General features: G+C 35.1%; 1 protein-coding gene across 4 annotated transcripts in view; it reads right to left on the reverse strand.

Annotated features, from left to right (window-relative positions):
* LRRK1 (leucine rich repeat kinase 1) overlaps nucleotides 1-23,074 on the reverse strand; it is a 149,682-nt gene that overhangs the window by 46,884 nt on the left and 79,724 nt on the right. For all 4 annotated transcript variants that reach the window (XM_051980980.1, XM_051980982.1, XM_051980979.1 and 1 more), the window contains exons 8-18: nucleotides 21,036-21,163; nucleotides 19,692-19,855; nucleotides 18,907-19,044; nucleotides 14,909-15,021; nucleotides 13,965-14,041; nucleotides 7,969-8,098; nucleotides 7,008-7,120; nucleotides 6,093-6,307; nucleotides 3,543-3,707; nucleotides 2,082-2,254; nucleotides 150-270 (exon numbers count right to left, since the gene is read on the reverse strand). In XM_051980980.1, the coding sequence (XP_051836940.1) occupies nucleotides 150-270; nucleotides 2,082-2,254; nucleotides 3,543-3,707; nucleotides 6,093-6,307; nucleotides 7,008-7,120; nucleotides 7,969-8,098; nucleotides 13,965-14,041; nucleotides 14,909-15,021; nucleotides 18,907-19,044; nucleotides 19,692-19,855; nucleotides 21,036-21,163 (1,537 nt within the window). The remainder of the gene's footprint in view (nucleotides 1-149; nucleotides 271-2,081; nucleotides 2,255-3,542; nucleotides 3,708-6,092; nucleotides 6,308-7,007; nucleotides 7,121-7,968; nucleotides 8,099-13,964; nucleotides 14,042-14,908; nucleotides 15,022-18,906; nucleotides 19,045-19,691; nucleotides 19,856-21,035; nucleotides 21,164-23,074) is intronic.

The raw sequence follows: 23,074 nt of genomic DNA on the forward strand, positions 1-23,074 counted from the left end.
CTCCCCAACCCCTCAAGGAACCAATAGAGAATAAGCTAAGTGACATGGTAGACATCATTTTATAATCAAGAAAATGAAAATGTGTGAATCTCCAAACAAACAGAGCCAGGCAGGACAAGATATTTTTTAATGAGATGAGAAATACACACCAGTCTCCCTGCAAGTTTCTGAGAGCCAATTGTGCTGCCAGTGTCCTTCATGTTACACGTAACGTGAAAAATCAGCTGGCGGAGTCCTTCATGGCCTTCCAGACTTTTACAAGAGAGTTCACTGCAAATGGAAAGGGGAAAAAAAAGAGTAACATTTACTCACAGGAAGACTAAACTCCTCAGTGCATTATTATTTCCATGGCTTTGTTTCTTAACAAGGCACTGTATAGTCTCAATTACTTGACCTGGAGGGAACTTTTCCCTATGTGGGAAGAGAAGTGGGGGGAGGGAGGAGAAGGGGAGGGAAAAGGAGAGGGACATGGAGGACTGGGGTGGGGAGATGTGACCCATCAAAAACCAGAGTCTGTATTCTTTATCCAGTCAACGTGTACTGCAAGTAAATGGAACTCAATTCCATAGTAGGAAAATCTACAGCAGGGAATCCGGGGCTGTGCCAAGAATGTGGTACAGTCTAAGCAGGGATCTGTCATTAGGGAGAGGTGGAAGCGGCTGCCAATACTTCTCTGGCCAACACAGAATCTATTTTATCCTAGGAGACAGGGGCCTGGGATTTCCTGAAGGGGGCCCAAGTCATCCTCCTCACCAAAAGGAGGCTCTCTCCTCCTAATGGAATGCCTGCAAAAGGAACCCAAGCTTGCAGAAGGGAGATCGGTTGCCACTAGGCCTTTGTTTATCTTAATGTTTAATTGATTTTTAGTTTAGGAGTTTTCATTTTTTGATTTTTTGTTTGTTTTGTAAAGGGGGGAGTGACTTGATTTTTAAAAAGGCACTAATCCTGTTCCATTGCCTCTTCTCATGTGACTCAGGAGTTTAGATGAAATGGACTTTTGTTCTCTCCGACTCCAAGAAAAACTTATAGCCTTTACAAGTGAAGAAATGTTTCCATGTGGGAAAAGAAAAAAAGTAACCCCAGACATCCAGGAAGAACCTGCTTGCTCCAAATCTGGCATACCCACTCAGCTGCCCTTTCTTCCACAATACAGTTTTAAAAGTTTTTTTCACTGAAATAAAGCTATATAACTTTCCTGCACAAAGATACATTCTCACAAAATCTTTTCCCTCTCAGGAAAGAAATTAAGTGTGGTGAAGGGAAATTTTAAGAAGTTTGATTTGTATCAGCAGCTTTGGGTCAAACCTGCTTTAATCAATGGTCAAGTGGAAATAGCCTCAAGTATCAGCAGCGATAAGGGACTTTCTGTGTTAATTCACAAAGATTCCCCAACTGGATAGGGAGTGTTCATAATATAATGTCTGTATTGGATTTCCATTCAGTGAAATGGGGTTCTTGGAAGCTCCAGGAGGAACCTGGTGAATGTTTATCATTAACCTGGCCATTCCTGGATCTTGAACAGTGACAGCATCTTTGCTGAGGAATTAACAAAAAAATTCATAAAATTCAGGAGGGATTCCATAGCCCCCTTTTTGCTGCAGGACAAACTCTGGCCCTTTAACTTTTCCTCCCTAAGGCTAGTTCCCTAAGGGTAGCTAGATTTTCTACCCTTGAAAACAGAGGTTCTTAATCTGGGGTTTGTGGATAGATTTTAAGGAGTTCATGAACTTAGATGGGAAAAAAAAATTACATCTTTATTTTCAACTAACTTTTAGTGTTCTTTACTTTTTTCTTAAAACAATAACAACAAAACTATGATTCTAAAGATGGTTTCATACTTCACTAAGCTATCAGAGAGGTCCACAACACAAGGAAAGCTAACAATTCCTGTTCTACAAAATCCTGTGGAAGATAGGTTTAGTACTAGAGAAAGGACAAGAGGCTCTGCAGAACTTAGGTCAGTAGCTGAATGAAGAGTATCCTTACAGAAAGGCAGAAGGATCATTTAACAAGATTCATACTGAGAGATGTCCAGGGACACAATGGAGCGATAGACACTGAACAAGACAAAGGTCACTCACTGTAAATGTTTAAAGGTGATATCTGGAAAACCGGTGGCTCTTGATCCTGAGGGAGATCGACAAAGTGCCAGCACATATGCTCTCAGCGTAGCAATTCTTTCAACACGAAATTTAGTCTCGATTAAGTCCAGGTGTGTCCCTACTACTAGCACTACTGAGTTTGGGGCCTTTGCCTGCAAGGGAAAAACCAAATGGACGTGTCACCTTTTATGTACCCAGATGCAAAAGAACAGCAACAGTAAAAGCAACCCAAACCCAAAAAACAACAAACAAAAAAACTTAGAAGACGGTAAATGAACAGCTTAAAGAAAACAAAGGACTAAATTCCTTAAATGTTCAATATTTCTTAAGATCAGCAACTTGTTTATAGCTTCTCAATTGTGAAGACCTTTTGGTTTAAAACATTTCTTTTAAAAGCTCATTAGCAGAAAGTGATGTTCAAGAATAAACATCCAGCCAACTACAACAGAGATACAAGGGGTAGAAAACGTCTTGATAGTTCATTTGCTAGTCTTGATTTTGTCTTGCTGGTGTTGTGACGTAGCTCATCAATCATTATTTACTACAGGATTGGATTCTTGTGCTGCTCTACTCAGGCTTGTGTTCCATATTTGAGACTGTGATTTTCCCTCATCAAAATTGACTTTTTGTGTTCTTTTGGGTCTTGTTGTATGCTAAGTGATAACTAACAGAACACATAACACTAATAGAGGCTTTTCCAAAGAAGTTTGTTTATGAGGAATCTCAGATAAGATGGCACATTGACAAAGACTCACAGAGGAACCCTACGGTAGCTCTTGAATATGGAATCAGGAACAAATTTGGGTTCATATTCTATCTTTACATAACCACAAGCAAGTAATCTTCTCTATGAGGCTTTATTTCCTTCTATGTAAAGTGGGTCCATACCATGTATATTGTATCTACTTCATAGGGTTGCTGTGGGGTCCATATGAAATAATGTTTGTTTGCAAAACTATAAGTATCTGCTATTATTATGTCCTTAGATTATATCACTTGGATGGATCCAGCGAGATGGTGAAGAGGAGAATTAGGCAGACCTGAATTCAAATACAGGATAATTGCTAGCTGTGTACTACTGGGCAAGTCACTTAACTTCTCCTTGCTTTAGTTTCTTCAACTGTAAAATAGGGATTTTCCTCATAGCATTTGTATAAGGATCAAATCAAATGAGATAATATTTGCAAAGTGTTTAATACACTGGTACATAATAGGTTCTTAATGAATGCTTATTCCCTTTCCCTTCATGTACTGAAGGGCTATAGAATAGCTACAACTGAATAACAGCAGGAGTTAGTTGTTACATTTCTGAGATTGTCTGCCCAGGCCACCCCAAATTTAAATAGCTTTTGAAGTAAATGGATACGGGTCTAAGAGATACAACACAGTCCCATTTTATATTTTGGATTCTTAAGAAAGAAAGTGGCGGTGGATTCTTACCTCAATATTCAACAGCCAGAACTGAAGATTTGCAACGGCTTCTTCTCCTAGTGCTAAGTTCCAAACAACTACATACAGGGCTTTGTCTGTGAAGAAACACTGATTGACTGTGGACATGCTGGCTGGGCCACCAATATCCCAAACATTGAACTCCACAGAATCAACCTACTTGAACAACAATAACAAAAAGCCATTTTTTACAAACTGTTTCCATAAATCCCAGAGATTGTGGTGAACTTATTACTCAAGACTTGGGTGCTTAGAAAAAAAGGACATTTAAAAAGTTTCAATGTTCTCTTTGTTCCTCTCAGAAATCAGTAATCAGTGGGTGGGAAAAGGGCCCAGCCATTCATCCCGATAATGAGAGAGATGGTACTTTTTTTTTTTTTTAACTGGTGGTCTTCCAATAGATTCCACAAGGGTGGAGGATTTCTGCTATGTATAACACTGGCAACCTCAATGAGACACTGAGATTTTATATTGACCTTAGTCCGGAGCAGATTTGAGAGGGCTTTTAAATCTAGTTCTCAGCTGAAAATGGTTTTGAAAAATTCAGCTGGAGGAAATCCCATTGCTGAGATCACTTTTTAGCATTCAGTCACTGATGTTAAACCTCACAGGGAAGCAAGATCAGAGGAGAGATTCTGGTTTCCAAACTTTGTAGAGCAGTGAACACCATCTCTGGGGATTCCTAAACCCTTTGCTGACATACCAAGGGTCAAACGCAAGTTAGCATGTTAGACTGCCTGGAAGAGCACGAGATAACTGGGCTTTCCTCACGTGAAAATGAACTGTATAGAGAAGATCCAGCTTTAGCTTCGCAGGCCAAGTTATGTATCTGGCATCTGATTGTAGAAAGAGATTCTTACAGTCCTCCCTGTAACTTCTCAAAGACACAGTCTGAGCCTCTATCTTTATAGAATCAACTAAGAGGCCTTCATGTTACAAAGGTCAATGGAATGCCAAGCACAGCTTTATAAGAAACAAGCTGTTCAGTTTATTCAAGCATTCATGATTTTTCCTCTAATTAAACAGGAGGAGGCTTCATTTTTGTGACAGAAAAGGGTAAGGAAAATTCTGAATGAGAGTAACCCAGTAATGGGCCCTCAAGACCAATAATTCTTAATCACAGTTAAAGGAATAATAATAGCATTAAGTAATTGTTAATGACTGAATCCAAAATGTGGTTACATTAGGGAAAAAACAACTTCCTTTCATCAAAAAACTGCAAAGTCCTTTTCTGATACTAATTAGCTAAGGCTTATGTCTTGGCTACTCTGGGGGAGCAGGCTTCAGTATTAATTAGCAGGAGAAAAATGTTTTGACTATTTTGACCCTCAGCGATAGAACTCTGTTCTTGTGAAGATTAGAGTCTGTGTCCTTGTCAGAATTTAAATTCAGTTTAAATGCCTAATGGATTGAACTAGATTTCTTCAATCCGAGAAACAATTTTACATGAAGGACTCGGCATAAAGGAAGGCTTCTTTCTGCCATTGAATGATTCATTGAAGAATGTTCTGGGGAGGGTGACTATTGGAAAATTCCAACGAGATGTGTAGATCAGGAGACTCAAGGTTTTCCACGATGAAGTGCTAGATGGGTGCCTTGGAATCTCTAGGAGTAGGAAAGGGCGACAATAACCAGGGCAATCTACAAAGAAATTATTTTCATTTCTGATATGTCAGTGCTGGGCCTGGAGTCTAGAAGATGTGAGTTCAAAGCAGGCCTCAGACACTTACTTGCTGTGTGACCCTAGGCAAGTCATGTTAGCTTTGCCTCAGTTGCTTCCGATTGTAAAGTGGGGAAAATAACAGCACCTACTTCCCAGAGTTGTGAGGATTAAAAGAGATAATAACTGTAAAGTGCTGAGCAGAGTGTCTGGCACATAGTAAGTGCTACATAAATGTCAGTGACTATTATTTCTCCATTAGCTCTGTAAGATAAATCTAATTTCCTTACACTGTTATTCTCAGGACAAAAATTTCTCAGTTACTCTTCAGAATGGCAAACATACATATGCATGAATATGAGTATACATTCACACATGTATATACAAATATTTATATATACAATTATCTATTTAATACATGTAAAAGTTTTGTTATTGAGAAAACTTTTTAACTGCATTATACTAAAAATGCATAAAGAATATGATGACTAACATACACACCTAATTTAGAGTCAGGCCTTAAACTAATTTTTATTATTTTATTTATTATTTTTATCTTTTGAATTTATTTTATTTATTATTTGATTATTTTGTTTTAATTTCATAATCAGATACTTGCCCATTTCATTGACTAAAATTCAGCTTCACCTATAGTGAGAGATAATGAAGGAATATTAAGAAAGTTATTTGCTTTGAGAATAAATTTGTTCTCAAATTTGACCAAATTTGACCAAAGTATACAATAGAATGAATATCATAGAAGAGACACCTTGGCAATGTCTAAACTTACGTTTAAGAATAACTCTGATGTGTTGGAGAAGAGAATCAACTGAGAAATTTCCTCCCACCCAAATCAACCTTTAATTCTAACCATTATTGACCTTTGCTTTTAGTCCAGGTGGTTTTTGCAGTTCCCATTTGGTGGTCCTGATAGTGGTGTCACTGTGCATCATCTGTGGAGGTCTCCCAGTCTGTAAAATCTCCAAGAGAGTTGACTTGCCTTGTCGTGGAGGACCCACAATAATCATTTTCATCAGCTTGCATTTTTCTGCTTTCCGAAGTTGAGCTCTCAAGTAAGCTAATATAGTTTTGGGGCCTATACAAAAAATCATAATTTTATGTGAAAAGTCAACAAAATAGTTAGTTAACAATAAACATACTCGTTGACATCCAAACAGTATTTTCAAATTCTACTGGAGAGTAGGGATTTGGGAGGGGGGGAAGAAAAAGAAAATTTCATAAGGGAAACTTTCACTGAATTCAAACATAAAAATGATACTCATTGAGAAAGGGCATTACAGTTGAATAACAGAAGAAACAATAGTGATGAATTTCATGAGTTAAAGTCTTCAGTGAGTCACAAAGAAACAGCAACACATTTTTCTTATATATGATTAACATAGTTTCTGTTTATGGTCAAATTGTATTGGTTTAAAACCAGAAGAAAACATTCTTATGTCATTTTATTTTTTGAATGATTCATATAAATAACCAAATTAAATGTTTGCTAATACCTGAAAGCGAGGAAGCTGCCCCATGAACGATAGTTGAACTCCTATTTGTGGACTCAGAAAGAGTATGGACAAAAGGGGCACAGAAAGGACAGATATAGCTATGGATAGGTGAATAATTGAAGGAAATAATCCTACTGATGAGATCAGAACTCTAATGGAGTCCTGATATTACTAAATATCTGTTATACAATTGCTCTGTACTCATTATAATTTGGGGAATCATTTTTTTTTCAAGGAGATAATCTAATCAGAATATTGGCAGTCTATAAGTAGATTGCCTACCTTCTTTCTGAATCTCTGCTGGAATGTTGCTGATATTCAGTTCTTCTATATCTAGCTGCCAAAGATTGGCTAACTGCCCAAGTTCTGGAGGAAGTTCTCGAAGACCTGGATTACTGAAAACACACACACACACACACACACACACACACATACATCAATGCTGGGATGACCACTGGGCAAAGATTATGTCTTATTCATTACTAATTAAAGTTTCCAGTTTCCATCATAAGCCCTGAATCTTTGTTCTATTTTTCTAGTGTTCCATTGCTTATTTTAAACTCTTTCCTTTTGGAAAAATTCAGTGAGAGAGATGGAAATTTTTTTCCTCTAGGAACCTTGGGTCTCAGAACTGTGTTCCTCTAAGTTTCATTTTCCTCTGATTTTATTACCATAAAGGATTACAAAAATGCATCATCGAAAGATCATAAACAGTGAACAAATTTTGTATTTTTATTAATCATATTTAAATCAAGTTGGCTCCTTTTTTTTTCTCTTTAAGAAGAAAAGGATAATGGGGTTGTAAATTTTGGCTTTTTCTCTCCCTTTTGAAGGAAGTATTGAGGATTATTACTAGCTATTAAAAGAAAGTTTGCAAAATTCTTTGCACTCCAAATATAGATGCAGTAAATTTAAAGTGCCAAATATACTTTGAAGTGTGAAGCATTTTACAAACTTTCACATAATGGCCAATAATCCTCATAAAACCTTCAGATGGGGGGGGCAAAAAGAGCTAAATTTTGCAAAATGCTATTTTTTTCCCAAAAAATTAAAAAACATTTCAAACCATCCAACTTGAATTATAAAAGCTCATGATTATTTCAGGTAACAGAATTGCTTTTATTTTTGATTTATGCAACTGCGAGCCACCACAAAGTGGAAGAGGTTTACTAATTTAGGCAGCACCACTGGATGTGCAAGTCATGGAGTAGGTGTTATACAGCTTTCCCCAATCTGTACTTACTTTCCTAAGTAGAGTTCTGATAAACTTTTCAGTAGACAGACAGAATGCGGGACCACATCAAGTTGGTTGTCATTGAGGCACAGGACTTCTAAGGATTCACTAAGAAAAACTGGAAATTCCAGCCCAGAACCTAAAAGATAAAGACAGAGATGACAATAAATATTAAAATAACATTGTACCAAAATGTCACTCATGATGATACCATAGGAAAATCTGGGTCATGTCTCAGGAGGTGGAGAACAAGCCTCAGTGTCCAGAAACCTTGGGTTCAATGATAGCCTCTGACATTAAATGATTATGTGACCCTAGGCACATCACTTCCATCTGTTTGTTGTAAGCAATTTTGGGCTCTGGGAATCTAAATTAAAGAATAGATGATAATTCACAATGGTACAGAGAGTTTCCTTAGCAATTTATAATCAAGAGTTTAAAAATGAATGCTTAATTATGATTATAATATAATTATTATTAATTAATGTTAACACAATCAATTATAAAGCATTATGACAGTGAATAAAATGTTAGATTTAAAATCAAGAAATATTGAGTTCAAATGTCATTCTGACATGCTACAAAAGTCACTTAATAGCTTTCTAAAAAGTATATTCTCTAAGACTTACCTACTAAATCATTGATGGATTATATATGTTTTGGTGAAGGAGATTTTCATACTAGGCTCCCTCATGCTGAACATCATATCATTAATTGGGATCCTTATGTGGCCACCATAAAATAAAATGTCATGTGGTTGTTTAATTGTATTATTTCAGGATATAATCTTAAAGCTAATTAGTCCTAAGTTCTTAAACCAGATTTATGAGAATCACAGACTTGAATTTCAGCAGAAATTTTGCATCTGCCTTTATTTTTCTAAGGAGGAAAAAAAAAATAAGGACTTCTTGAAATTTTTTTTTAGCTCAATAAGTCCATAATAAATAGACTTGTGTCCCTCTCAGCATGGCCCTTAAAGATAAGCCAGAAATTTTCTTTTTTAAAAAATTGAAGCAATTCTCTTTTTCTCCTTAGAGATAGTTTCCTTTCAGTGGTAATATGGTACCTTTGCCTAAGAGAATGTTCTGTGAGCGAAGGTAAAGGAATACCAAAAATTCATTCTCTACTCCTTTGAAATTTAGGTTGTTGATTTGGAATAAAACTCTTCTTGGGAGCTCCTGCTACACTAATGAAGAATGCTGTCTTTAAAAGTACTATTGCACAACATACTTTTTCCATGAGGAAATGTTCAATAAGTGCTTTTAACAACACATGAAAAAGGATGAAATTCTTTAGTGAGCTGCATTAATTCACCTTTTCTAGAGAAAAGAAACTTTTGCTTCTTCTTTCAAGAAAGTCAATCCTCTTTAACACTTCTTGGCCTAACATTCTGATTTCAAAGTTTCATTGTAGTGTTGAGTATCTATTGAATATGTATTGAAAGAATAAATCTCAATAACCCACTGATGTAGGCAGAAGTTGTTATGGCAAACATCAGCTACGCCTGTCACATCTTCTATCCCAATGTGGAAAAATGTCTGTTGTGTAGAATACAGCTCGAGGTATTTATGAACTGTAATTATTTATTCATAAGTTATTTATGACTCTGCTGGCTTGAATTTTACTGTAAAAACAGCCATCCAAAATTATTTTTGGACGAGCCCACTGAACAAATATGACCACTTGTATGTGCATAAAATTACCCTGGATTTTATTACCTATCTGCACACAAGTTATCTTTGGTAAATCACTCCTTATCCAGGGATAAATAGTTTGGGAGGACAAGTACCTGAAAGCAGTGGCTTTTCTAGGCAGTAGACTTCTTTTCCCCACAATTGGTAAGTCTAAATTTTCCTACACATAGTAAAAAAAGAAATCGTCCAGTCCTGTGATTTCTTGGTTGTAGAGAATTTTTCATGAGAAAACTCCTTCAACTGATTCAACAATTTATGTTACTTACAGTTTTACAGACTTGTGTATGTGGCAGGGTGCAGGCACCGAGAGATTAAATTGCTTGCTCAAGGTAACACAACCTACATATCAGGTCTTCTTGACCCCAAAGTCTGCTCTCTATTCATTTGACCATACTAACACTTAAGAATAATTTTTAAAAATTTAAATCCAGGGACCTCCCAGTTGCTAGTTGTAACCTTAAATTACTAGTTGACATAATCACCAAAGAATTCTTCCAAGGAAATTGGGCCATGTTTTTTCCTTTGTTCACTTAAACAAACAGGTACCTCTTAGACTCAGTTTATTTTCTGGAATATTATCCCAAATCTGATTTCATTGTATTTGGTTGACTTATTCACAAAGAGATCCCCTTTTTCTCCTGGTAAGCTTCTCATGATCAACCTTTGAGAAAAGGCTTCACTGTTTATTAGTAAGGAAAATATATTTCTGCTTTTAAAAGCAAAGGTAGCATAAATCCTATTACTGAATTATAATTGTCTCCTCACACTTATCATATGCTATCAACTAATGGACCAGATTTAACACGTACAATGGATGAGGAGGAGGATCGAATACATTTTATTTCCTTTTTTTTTTTTTTTTAATATAACCAATGACACCTTCTTCACAATCTCTACAATGGCACCTATGAGAAAATTCTATTTGTTTACCCTCTCCAAAATGTATGGAGTGTTTGGAGAAGATGAGCACTTCTCGTGTCAGTGGGAGCCCTTTTCAGGGCTTCTTATCCACCTTGAATGTCCATCTCTCACTCAACTCTCACCTGTGGCTGTAAGAAGTTGTAGAATGCACTGCTGCTATACTCTGGTAAATCCATCTCTGGAGATGAGGGTAACTGACAGACCTCAAATACATGAGGTAGAGGGGATGTTTATCTCAAACACATGAAGACTTTCCCTCAGAAGAATGGGTGCATGAGAATAATTTGCTCCAATGGCCAGAAAGGAGACTGAGTGCTGTGCAGTGTGTAGAGTTTGGTCAGACATCAAAGATGCTAAAGTCACTTGTGGCATTCCAGACCATCTCTAATCATCTTGACTTTTGCCTTTGCTAATGAACTCTGATGACACAAGAAGCACAACTCTGCCTTACTTAGGTCCAATTCACATGCAAGTCAAGACATCATCTATTATATCATTGGTCCTCTCTGAAAACAAAGGATGAACAACAACACTATGCGAGACATTTTTCAAGATCACAGTATCAGTCAGAAGGGGGCTCTGAGTTCATAAAGTTTAAGACCTTTGTTATCCCAAGAGGGTGATTTGCAATTGTTACCTAGATAGTGCTAATCTGGACATTTATATTTTACAGTCTCAAAACCATAACATCCAAATACTCTGTTCTACAGGGTCTTAATCTGGGTTTTGTGAACTTTTTTGTTTTTTTCAAGATAACCACATTTCAACATTCCTCTACAAATTCTTTGTAACCCTATGTATTTTATTTTATGCACTTTAAATATTTTTTGAGAAAGATTCCTAAGCAGTCCATATATTGCCAAAGGGATCCAATATTCAAAAAAAAGGTTGAGTAAATCAGCTTTCTTTCACAAACAGATATGATACTGTTTCATGACTTGACTTCTAAACATCACAAATACCTTACCATAATATAATCCTGAATTTTGCAAATTGTAAGCACCCTTCCTCCACCATCTAATCTATGAATGGCCCAGTGGAAAAAGCAATTGGTTCCAGAGTCAAAGGCCCTGGGTTTAAAATTCATCTTTGAGGCTTAAAACCATTACAAACTTAAGGCAAGTCATTAAATCTCTCTAGGAATCAGTTTTCTCAACAGGTCTTGTGTTATATGGCTTCTGAAAATTAATCTAATTCTAGACAATGATTATGAATATTAATGAAGATTAGATCTAAATATAAAATTCATTAAATGCAGTATTGTTCCCTAAAATATTAAAGGGAAATAGAAATGGTCGATTCAAACAAAAGACAATCAACCACTATGTCTTTTATTTGTATTTCCACTGTGAATCATAAAACTATAAAATCATCACATTATGAGTTTTTTCATAAAGATTTCTGGAATTCCCCCCACATTTTCAAAATTCTCAGGTGTCTCTGTCATGAATTTTTGGCCTTTCTTGCATTTAATCCTAAATCCATTTAAAGCTGGTTTCTGGAAAAATGCTATTCATCTCACAAAGTCAGGTTTGCAGTTGCCCTGGTTGGGGCAAATGGAAAATACATAAGATATTATTCTTTTCCTTTCTATCAATCTACAAAAATCTTGGGGTTTAGCTGATGGTCCTCTGAGCTAAGAAGTGAAGGTTCAGCTCAAACAGGATATTGACTTCACCTGATAAGGCTTGAAAACACTCTAAAAGAAATAATAATAACATTCTTTTAGCCTTTCTCTTTTCCCTCCAACTTAGGGCTTTATACTCCTTATGGGAGCTGCAGCCAAGAATTCTTCAGTTAATACCTTATTACAAGTGTCACAATTTTTTTTTAAAAAGAACAGATACATTTGTGTATAATTATTTACTTTAAAAAGGAAATCTTTATTTGGAAAAGTGATGTACTAAGGTCATCTTTTATAAGGCATATTTTCATCCTGTAATTGAAATAGAATGTAATTTATAGAAATTAAGTTAAAAGAAAACTTTATAAGAATATATCAATACCATAAATTAAGGTGTATATATACACAAATAAAACTAAGGATAAAACTAATATAGAGAAATAAGACAACTTACCAAATCATATATTCTATTTTAATCCATATAGAACTCCAAGATATCTTAGTAAACTCCTTAAAATATAAAAATGAGGGGAAGCTAGATAGTGCAGTGGATAGAGTACCAAACCTGAAGTTAAGAGGACTGAAGTTCAAATCTGCCCTTAGAAATCTAACACTTATTAGCTGTATGATTCTAGATAAGTCACTTAACCTCAATTACCTCAAAAAACACAAAGCAACAACAATAGCAGCAGCAATGAATTTGACAGTAATGATCTCTAATGGAAAGAGGAAGATAGTTATACACAAAAAAATTTAGAGCTAACCTCATAGATTAACTAAATCCAAATAGTCTTAATGTCTTTGTGTGTGTCAATGACTCTTTTGAATATCCAGTAAAGACTTCTGTCCACCTTCTCAGTATAATGTTTTTAAATTAATAAAATAAAGCATACAAGATTATAAAGAAAACCAATATATTGAAATAATTATCAAAATATTTTGAAAAACTTTATATACTCCAGGTTAAGAACCTCTGTAGTGTCCAATTCCCTCCAAATGCTCTTGGTCTTGTGGGATTTCATTTACATTAATCCAGACCATCTCCACTATAAGCTATTCTAAACTTAGCAAAACAGATCTTTCAAGTCTAGCCAGAAAGTTGTAATGCCTTCTAGAGGACTTAATTATTGGTTACTTGTCATGGAACAGTCTACCACAGGATACTCTTTTGAGATCAGCTGACTTCATAAGCACTTCAGGTTTTAGAACAAAATGAGATGTTGCTGTGTTTAAAGTCAAGAGGAGGTTCCATTGGTCCACCCAAATTTTCTAGCAATTTGTTACAGTCATCTATATTTCTTAATTAATCACTATGGAAAACTATTGAAAATTGTACATCTACTTCTGATAGACTTCCAGGAAAATTTATATTTCCTTCTCAAAGGAATGCTATCTGCCAGGTTTGAATTGCATGAACTTGGCAACCTCTACTTTGGGCCATAGTAATGGGAATCATGGTAATGGAGTTGGGTTACATTGTCACAAAAAAGGAAGTACTGGAGACAAAGCAGGACAGACTTACCTAACATAGCCATCGCTGGAGATAGACTTATTGCAAAGTACTCCATCAGGAATTATGGGAGACATGAGTATAAGATGACCCATATCAGGGCACATCATCACAACATACCACTTGTTGATGGCATTTTCAGCCACTACAACAATAAACCCCTTCTGTGGGAAAATCTAGACAGTACCAGGGCAAGCCTACCAACATGCTGTTTCTAGTTTCTATTTTAGGATGACACCTGAACACGCAGATATACCTGTTTCTGGGCATGAACGCTGTCTGCTCTTGGTATTGAAGAAGGAAATCCGCTTTGTTTTAAGTCCATCTTCATTTCTGTAGGGAAAAGGTGAATGAAGAAGGCATGATAGAGATATGACCCACTTGGTTTACATCTATAGGTGACGCCTGTATACAATGCCAAAACATCTGACTAGAAAACAAAAAAATCACTTAGTCTCTTGGAAACAATGCTGTAGGCAGGAGCAATCTTGGTTTGCCACTTACCAACATTAGTGTTTCAAGGGGAAATTGCAACCTTCATTTTAAATAGTTGACTAAATTTATATTTAATAGGTTATTTTGATTTAAAAAAAAAGATGCTCTTTCCTTTAATTTCTGTTCTCTATGTTTTTCAGATAATACACAAACATTTCCTTTGTTCAGTACAGTTTGAACATGCATCAAATAACATTTGCACAGATAGAAACTACATTTTTAGGTTGTTTACTATAGTTGGCCTTTTGAGAAAGTCATTACCTAATTAGTTATAGATTATACCCAGATGTTAGATATGTGGTGCCCTGTAAATAGATAAATGAGACTTTTTATTTCAAGAAAGCTATATTTGCTGGATTTTATCATTATTAATTAATAATTAAAATTACATTTTATTAGAAAGGTTTTTGAGTTTATTTTCTTTCCTCTCTTACTTGTGACTTAAATTATAAGATACAAAGTTGAGTCACCATTTAGGTTGAAATTAGAAAGAGATAATCAGAAGGGGCAGACTAAGAGACATGAAAAGAATGATGCTCTATTTTTTTAGTCTTCATTACAGTTAAATTTAGGAATAACACTTCTGATGTAAGAAGGACCAACTTGAGCATGCTCAAAGCTTAAGGTACTAACTATATGTAGCTAAAAACTGCACCAGGATTTGGAACATTCTCTTTAAAAGTTGACCATAATATAATTGCTTACTTTCCAAGTTGATTTTTAGACAGATCCAAGTATTTAAGTTGCTTGCAGGTCCATTTATCTTGAGAGGGAAGGGTGACTAGTTGGTTCCCTAATAATTTCAAAGACATCAAAGTCTGAAAGAAAAAGACAAAGCCAAGAAGCCATCAGATACATATACAAAAATAGGAAAAACAACTTGGACTAAGAAATTAATGATATGTGACTCAAGGAAGTTGTTTAGTTGAAAATATATGTGTATGTGTGTACATATGTATGTATGGATATATAGAAATAAGTATATGTTCAGTTCCCATGTTCAGATTTCACCCAGAAACTCTTTCTAAACTTGGTACTCTTGGTTCCAAGTTCAAGTTCACTACCTTTATATTCAGATCGCAGTATCTTAGGATTTGAGATGGAAATGACCCACCTTGGAGTGCTACCTCCTACCCGCCCCTCCCCCCAATATTACAAAATTAACTATTGATATCTTATGCTCATGTTTGTGATGGAAAGGCAATAGTTAAATTGGGAAACTACACATAGCAGCGTGTTGGGGGAAAAAAAGGCAAAACTATATTGGACCTTGGTTTTCTTTCTGTTCCTGGGCTAAAAAAAGCCAGTATCATTTTGGCTATTTAGGACAAGGCTAGGTTGTTAGAGTACGTGACCTTACTCACTTCTCCCCTACCTCCTATGGACAGAGAAAGAATTCTAAAGGGTGAAGGCAGGGTCAGTGATTTAGGAAGAAATTAGCTGTGGTTGGTCCTCATCAATAAATCCCACATTCCAAAAGTAGAGGCCAGGAAATGAAAGGAGTACCTTTTGTCACTTGGCTATCCAAAACCTATTTCTTTCCTGTTTTGTTTTTAACAGAAGTTATAGATGAATGTTATTCACTGTCATAAAATTATTTTTAAGGTCAATTTAAGGAACATATGCTGTACAAGATTACATTTCATAAATGTGAATTGTTTTCTTTCAGGATATAAAATAATAGCATACCAGACAATTTAGCCTTCACTCCTCATTTTGTGATTTATTTGAGATGTCACTGACTTGTACAAGAGTATTTAATTCATGTATGTTTAAGGACAATTGCCAAAATAAATAAATCTTAAAATATAAATTTAGCGATTCTTTTTAAAAATACAAAAATAAAACCACAAATACAAATATACCTGAGATGTTACCTCTAATAAAATGAAATTAATATTTTGACCAAAAGATGCTGTTGTAAAACCATGGAATAGGAATTATAGCATGGTATGATGTTAGAAGAGCAGAATCAAAATACTTGTATGTGAGTAAAAGGAACATTGAATTACAGGATTTTTTTATGAGCTTGAAGAGACCATAGAGACTATCGAGTTCAACCTCCTCATTTTAAAGATGAAGAAACTGAGATGTTAGGGAAGTGACATAACTTCCCCAATGTTACAAACCTAGAAAATAGATGAATTGAGATTTTTTAAAATCCAAGTTTTTTAACTCTAAATCCAGTGACCTTTCCTTTCATGGAACCGAGGCTCCATTACATTTTAGCTGTTGAGTCACAATCTCACTAGTTTCAGTTTGTTTCTACATCTGTAAAATGTAACAAAACAAAAATCAAAGTTGTACTCTCTAACAGCTCTGAGGATTATAGGAGCTAACATGGAAAATGCTTTGAGATTGCAAAGGGCTATATAAACATAGTATTTTAAATTAATTTTTGTTGTTGTTTGTCATTATAGTTTTGCCCCCAATCACAAGATATTGTATTCAAAATATAGAACAGAAAGAAGCAGCTAAGAAATAAAATACATTCTCAAAAGAGGAAACAGCAAAATTTCATACTAAGGTTAAAAAAGGACAAATTATACTTTCACATCCCCAGCTAAGCGTTTGGTGAGAGTTTCAGCAATTTGAGGTCACAGAACTGTGACCCATTCTTTTCTATGAGGCAAAAATCAAAACCCGAGTAATAAGTAGATGTTAAAGCTTTTCCAAGCTTGGGAGAAAAGTATGTTCTGGGAATGCCATCTGGTGATCAGAAGAGAACACAACAGCTTTTTAAACACAATGGTGGCCAGAGGAACTGAATGGTATGAATTGTGATGGTAATTCCTCTCAGAGATGCAAATGAAGACTAAATTATTCACTTTACATGGATGGACTTTCTGAGGGACGGAGTATATTAAGAGCAGAACAGAGAACTGAAATTGAGGGCTGGATTTTGAAGAATGTTAGGGAGCAGATGAAGAAAGAAAAAAATTAGCAGAGGAAATAGAACATCATGAAACAGGGGTAGGGGTGTATGTTCCAGGAAGCTGTGCCTTCTTAGAATCCTAAAAATTATTCAATGTAGACAGGAGACTTTCTTTATGCTGAGGCTAGTATTGGTACTAACATCTATGTTGGCTCTCTCAAACTATACTCTTAGTTTGCGCTTTTTATAAACCTCTTGTCAACTAATTTATTAGAACTAAAAGGACCTTAGATATGATCTCAAGCACTGACCAATCACCAAGCATTTAGTGTTCAAGTACCGTGTTAAATGCAGGAGATAAAAAGAGAAGGAACAGTCTCTTCAAGAAATTTATATAACACTGGGTGCTGGAAGATGATGAAAATATGTATATATCTAAGTTTTTATTTGCACATTTATATACACATCTATTTGTATACACAGGCATATATGAATATATTACTCATATTTACACCTAGATGCACATATGTATGTGATGTGATTTTGTATATAAAAATATGTTATATATAAAGATGTTATGCATAGGTATACACATATACATAAAATATAAATGTATACATAAAAAGCATTTTGTATATATATTTATTAAACACACATATATTTGATGACTTTGATATATAGTCATACTATATAACCACACACACATATATAATCACACATATAGGAGTAGATATGTGCATATATACATATATATGTACAATTATTTATACATATACCCCTACCTCTGTCTCATGATGCTCTATTTCCTAGGCTAACTTTTTCCTTTCTTCAGTTGCTCTCTAACATTTTTCAAAATTCAGTCTTCAGTCTTCAGTCCTCTGTTCTGTTCTTAATATACTCCATCCCTGAGAAATTATATGCGTATATAGATAGATGATAGAAAGCTAAACACAAAGAGAGATAGAAAGATTGATGGATGGGCAGATGGAGAGAGAGAAAAAGAGACAAAGATATGTAGGGAAGACACTAGTAAGTGAAGGGTATCGGGAAAGGTTCATGTAGGAGATGAACTCAGAAATCAGAGATGATAACCTCAAGGAGACAATACATTCAACACAAGGTATATAGCTTGTGCAAAGGAATAGAGAGCAGAGATGGAGTGCTCTCTGTGAGGAACAAAAAGACCAGTTTGGTTGGATTGAACAATGTGTGAGGAGGAGTAATGATATAATAAAGATGAAAAAGTGAGTTGAAGTCAGGCTGTTAAGGGACATAAATATCAAATAGAGAAGTCTGTATTTGGTCTCAGAGGTAACAGGGGGTCACAGGAGGTTACTCAACAGGGGTGTGACTTAGAGCTGTGCTTTAGAAAGAATACTTTGATGGAGGTATGAAATATGGCCTGGAGAAGGCAGAGAATTGAGGCAGAGATCTAGCCCAGCCCTATCATTTTACTGAGGAAGAAAATTCCAGTTTTCCAATTGTCTTATAAAAGCAGCATAGTTGGAATTAGAATCTAGGTCCCTTGTCTCCCAAACCAGAAGTCCTCCACTACCCTATGCTGCCTCTATATTGAAAAGGAAATAAATTTTTCTCCTCAGTCCAGATTGGGAAGCATTTACTCTTCTGGCACATCTCCAGAGCTATAAAACTATCTAGTCATATATCTTTCAACTAGAAAAGTAATGAAAAGATTATTCCTAAAATTATTTGACATGAAAAAGTAAGAAACTGTTAAGAGGCATTCTTTGCAATCATTTGTCATTATGCTTCAATTTAGAGTATGTTGTGTAACTGAAGATTAGAAACAAAGTGTCTTTGGACTTACATCAAGCTGAAAGAGTCCTACGGGAATGTCTTTGAGTGCATTTTCTGAAAAATCCACTTCTTTAAGGTGATTTTTCCAAAAAACAGCAATTTTTTCTGGCAGATACTCAAGTAAATTTTTGGCAGCTTTACAACATTTCTAAATATCCAAAAAGACAGAACAAGAGATGTAAATAGTTCTCTGAGACAGAGAATATTGTTGTGCAAGGTAATTTAAAAGAATTTTCATTTTTCATACTTGTACTAATAAAATTGAGTTACTTCAAAAGTATGAATCAGTGCTTACTTAAGAGGGTGGAAACCTGAATTTTTCTCCTTTAGAAGCCTTCACTAGCTATATTTATATTTGGATTCTTCACTTCCTTAGCTCAGGAACCATTTTCTATATGAAGGCTTTCCTGATTCCCCCAAGGATTAGTGTTTTCCCCCTAACTGCTTTGTATTTATTCTATATAGAATAAATGATAGAAATTAAGTTTCTCTTTCTTTCTTTCTTTCTTTCTTTCTTTCTTTCTTTCTTTCTTTCTTCTTTCTTTCTCTTTCTTTCTTTCTTTCTTTCTTTCCTTTCTTTCTTTTCTTTCTTTCTTTCTTCTTTCTTTCTTTCTTTTTTCCTTCCTTCCTTCTTTCTTTTTCTTTCCCTAGCACTCAACACCTTTGTTTAATCTCTTTCTACATCCCTATTCTCAACCCTAAGAAATCTTAAGCATTTTTCTTCAATGTAAACCAATTTCTTCTTAAGTTGCAATTATCATAGACATTTATTTTAGTTTCAGATTCTATACTTACCAAGGGGCAGGCCCAAGGATCAGGGAAAATCTTTAGCTTATTTCTGGAAACATTCAGGCAATTTAGTGATTTGAATGAATGAAGGAATATTGTAGGTAATTCGGTCAATTTATTGTCAGACAGGTCAAGTTCCTGTAGCTTCCTTAATCCAATCCAATTAGTTGCTAAAAGAAAAAAAAAAAAAGGAAACCTTTTTTTTTTTTTTTTTAAATGATGTGGACTTCCTTTCCTTCTCTATGCTATCTAGTTTGATCTCCTAAGTTCTCATGGATTCAACTATCTTCTCTATGCAGATTTCCAGATCTATTATATATTCTGTACTATTCTTTCTCCTGTGCTTCAGTCCCATCTCATCAACTTTTGGACATCTTGAATTGAATGTCCCATGGCCATCTCAAATTCAACTTGTCTAAAACAGCTTATTATGTTTCCCCACAAATCATCCCTCTTACCAAATTTTCCTATTACTGTTGAATTTACCACCATCTTCCCAAGTTCACAAACTCAGTATCATCATCTATTATTTTATGGTAACTACTATATGCTTACTATATATAACTAATATACTCTATACTAACTCTCACATATTGAATGAATATGTCTGTTATCCACTCTTCATGTTTTTGCCTTTAAAACATATGTGTTCCTTTCTCTCCATTCTCATAGCCACTATTCTGGAGCATGATCTTCATCACCTCCCTATTGCAACCATCTTCTCCAAGTTTCTCCCTACTCTAATTCATCCTTAACTCAGCTACCAAACTGATCTTCCTAAAGCACAGTCCTGATCATATCATCTTGCTCAACAAATTTTAATGGTTCCCTACTTACCTCCAGGATCAAATATAAAATACTGTTTGTCATTTAGTGCCAATTATAACCTGGTCCCATTCTACCTTTCCAGTCTTACTATATTTAATCTTCAATTCTAGTCTTTATATTCTACAATCTACCCACTGTCTTTCTTGCTGTTCCTCAAATACATATGATTTCTTACTGACTGTCTCCCATGCTTGTTTCTTTGGCCTCCTTTAAGAATCAGTTCAAATCCTACCTTCTGCAAGAAGTCTTTCAGAGTCTTCCTCACTCCAAGTATCCTTCCTTTCATTTTACTTTCTTCTCATTATATTTCTATCTTGAATGTACATGATTGTTTGCCTGATGCCTCCCTTCATTAGAATGTGAACTCTGAGATCAGGAGGGGTTTTTGTCTTTATTTATATCACCAGATTTAACAGTGCCCCTAGTACATGCCAAATCCTTAACAGTGCTTGTTGATTGACTAACCTTATTATTTGATGCAAACTTTTTCAGAAGAAAAAAAATTACCAAAGAGCAACATACCATTTTCTTCTTCAAATAATTTTTCTAAGTAATTTTTTGTAGCCATTAGCTTTTGAAGTTTTGAGAGGTGTAAAAATCCAGGAGGAAGATGTGACAACTTGTTGCTGGATATATCAATTTCAAGTAACCTATAATTAAGAGAAGTAAAATTATGGGGGCAGCTTTTACTATTGCTCTGAAAACTATGATATCATAGTTTTCCTGCTTGTACAAAAGAGACTTACACTTGGAGGCAGAAAGATTTGGTTTCAGATCCTGTTTCAGACACTAGCTGGGTGAACCTCAGGAAGTCATTAATCTATTTGAATCTCAGTTACCTGATCTGTAAAATGGGTATAATAGTTACCTCATACAAGATTATTGTGAAGATCAAATAAGGTAATATATCTAAGTATTTTTTAAACCCAAATTGCTATGTCAGCTTATTATTATTTTAACAAAAATTTTCCCCCACAAGGGCTAAAGGAAAAAAAAAATTCTGCAGTTCTATTCAAAGACCAATAGTCAAAATATCATAATTTACATGAATTTGAAAAACTAAAATTGTCATCATGTCTTACAGTGAATAAAAAGTATATTCAAACACTAAAAAGATTAAAACAGATAACTGCATTGGTTATGCTTCCAGGGGCAGCTGTGTGGTGCATAGAGACTTCAGAGCTCTGTAACTTCAGACAAGTCAACCTCTAATTGTCTAAGTTTCCTCAACTGCAAAATAGGGATGATAATAGCACCTACTTCCAGGATTGTTGTGAGGATCAAATGAGATAATATTTATAAAGAACTTAGCATAATGCCTAGCATATAACACTTAATAAATATGTATTTTTTTCCTTCCTTTTACCTCAAATTTGCAATTTTCCTTGTAGAGGTTCAAATACAGGCCACAGCCCTCTAATGAGACCTCTTTCAAAGAAAAGAATTTACACAAAATTACTGTTTTAAAAATTATTGACCCACTGGTGAGGATAACATAGTATTTTACTTAATTCCAGGAAAATGGAGAAACAGAATGGCCAGTCAGTCTCACTTACTAGAAAGACTATATTTGGTGTCTGAAGACATGGATCTAAAATCGAAAATATGTGATTATTTATTAGGTGTATGATATTGGACAAATCATATCCCTTCTCAGGGTTTCAGTTTCCTTATTTATCAAGTGAAGAAATAGATTTACATTTTCTAAGATTACTTTAAACACTAAACCCTCTGATTCTAAGCATAAATTTCTCCTTTCTCCCTCTACAGTACTCCCCATCTCATAGCCCCCTTTCTTATTTCTCCTTGCTCCTCTATCCCCTCCAGAATTAGGCTAAGATCCAGGCTCTTTGTGTATGCTCTCTGAGCGAATCTTCCTTCTTCCATACCTTCTATAAAAGTTTCTCATTATGACCTCTCCACCCTCCACCCACTATGGAGTCAGAACATTTGGATCCCAGATCTTGGAGATGCATTTTCTTACACAGGAAATAAAAAGAATAGACAGGTCTTTCTTACTTTTCTTCTCTCATCTTTACTTCAGCACTTATTTGCCAAATTTAGAAACATTACTGTTCTCAGGAGGGCAATTTATACAATAACAACAAACAAAACAACTACGAAAGATTTAGAAACTCTAATGAACACAATGATACAATCATAAATCTAGAAGTCTCTGAATGGTACCTCCGGATAAAAAGAAATCAGAATTCAGATTGAAGCATATTAACTTTTAGACATGGCCAATGCAAAAAACGGTTTTGCTTGACTATATAGGTTTATCACAGGTTTTGTTTTTCTTGCTTTCTCAATAAGGAGAGGTGGGATAAGGAGAGGAGAGAGGAAAAAATGCAGATCTAAAAATAAATTTGAATTTAAAGGTTAAAAAGAAAAGAATCTCTAGTGTTTCGTGAGCTTTTAGTCTTGCATTCTTTTCCAACAAGGATTCCAACCCACTTGTAACAAATAGTCCACTCCAGTCTCAAGGATAATAAGAGAGGAAATGAAAGTTGAGCTTTGTACTAAGATCTCTGGGTCAGTCAACTAGAGAACTTAAGCTT

The sequence above is a fragment of the Antechinus flavipes genome, chromosome 2, assembly GCF_016432865.1.
Source record: "Antechinus flavipes isolate AdamAnt ecotype Samford, QLD, Australia chromosome 2, AdamAnt_v2, whole genome shotgun sequence".
Lineage (NCBI taxonomy): Eukaryota > Metazoa > Chordata > Mammalia > Dasyuromorphia > Dasyuridae > Antechinus > Antechinus flavipes.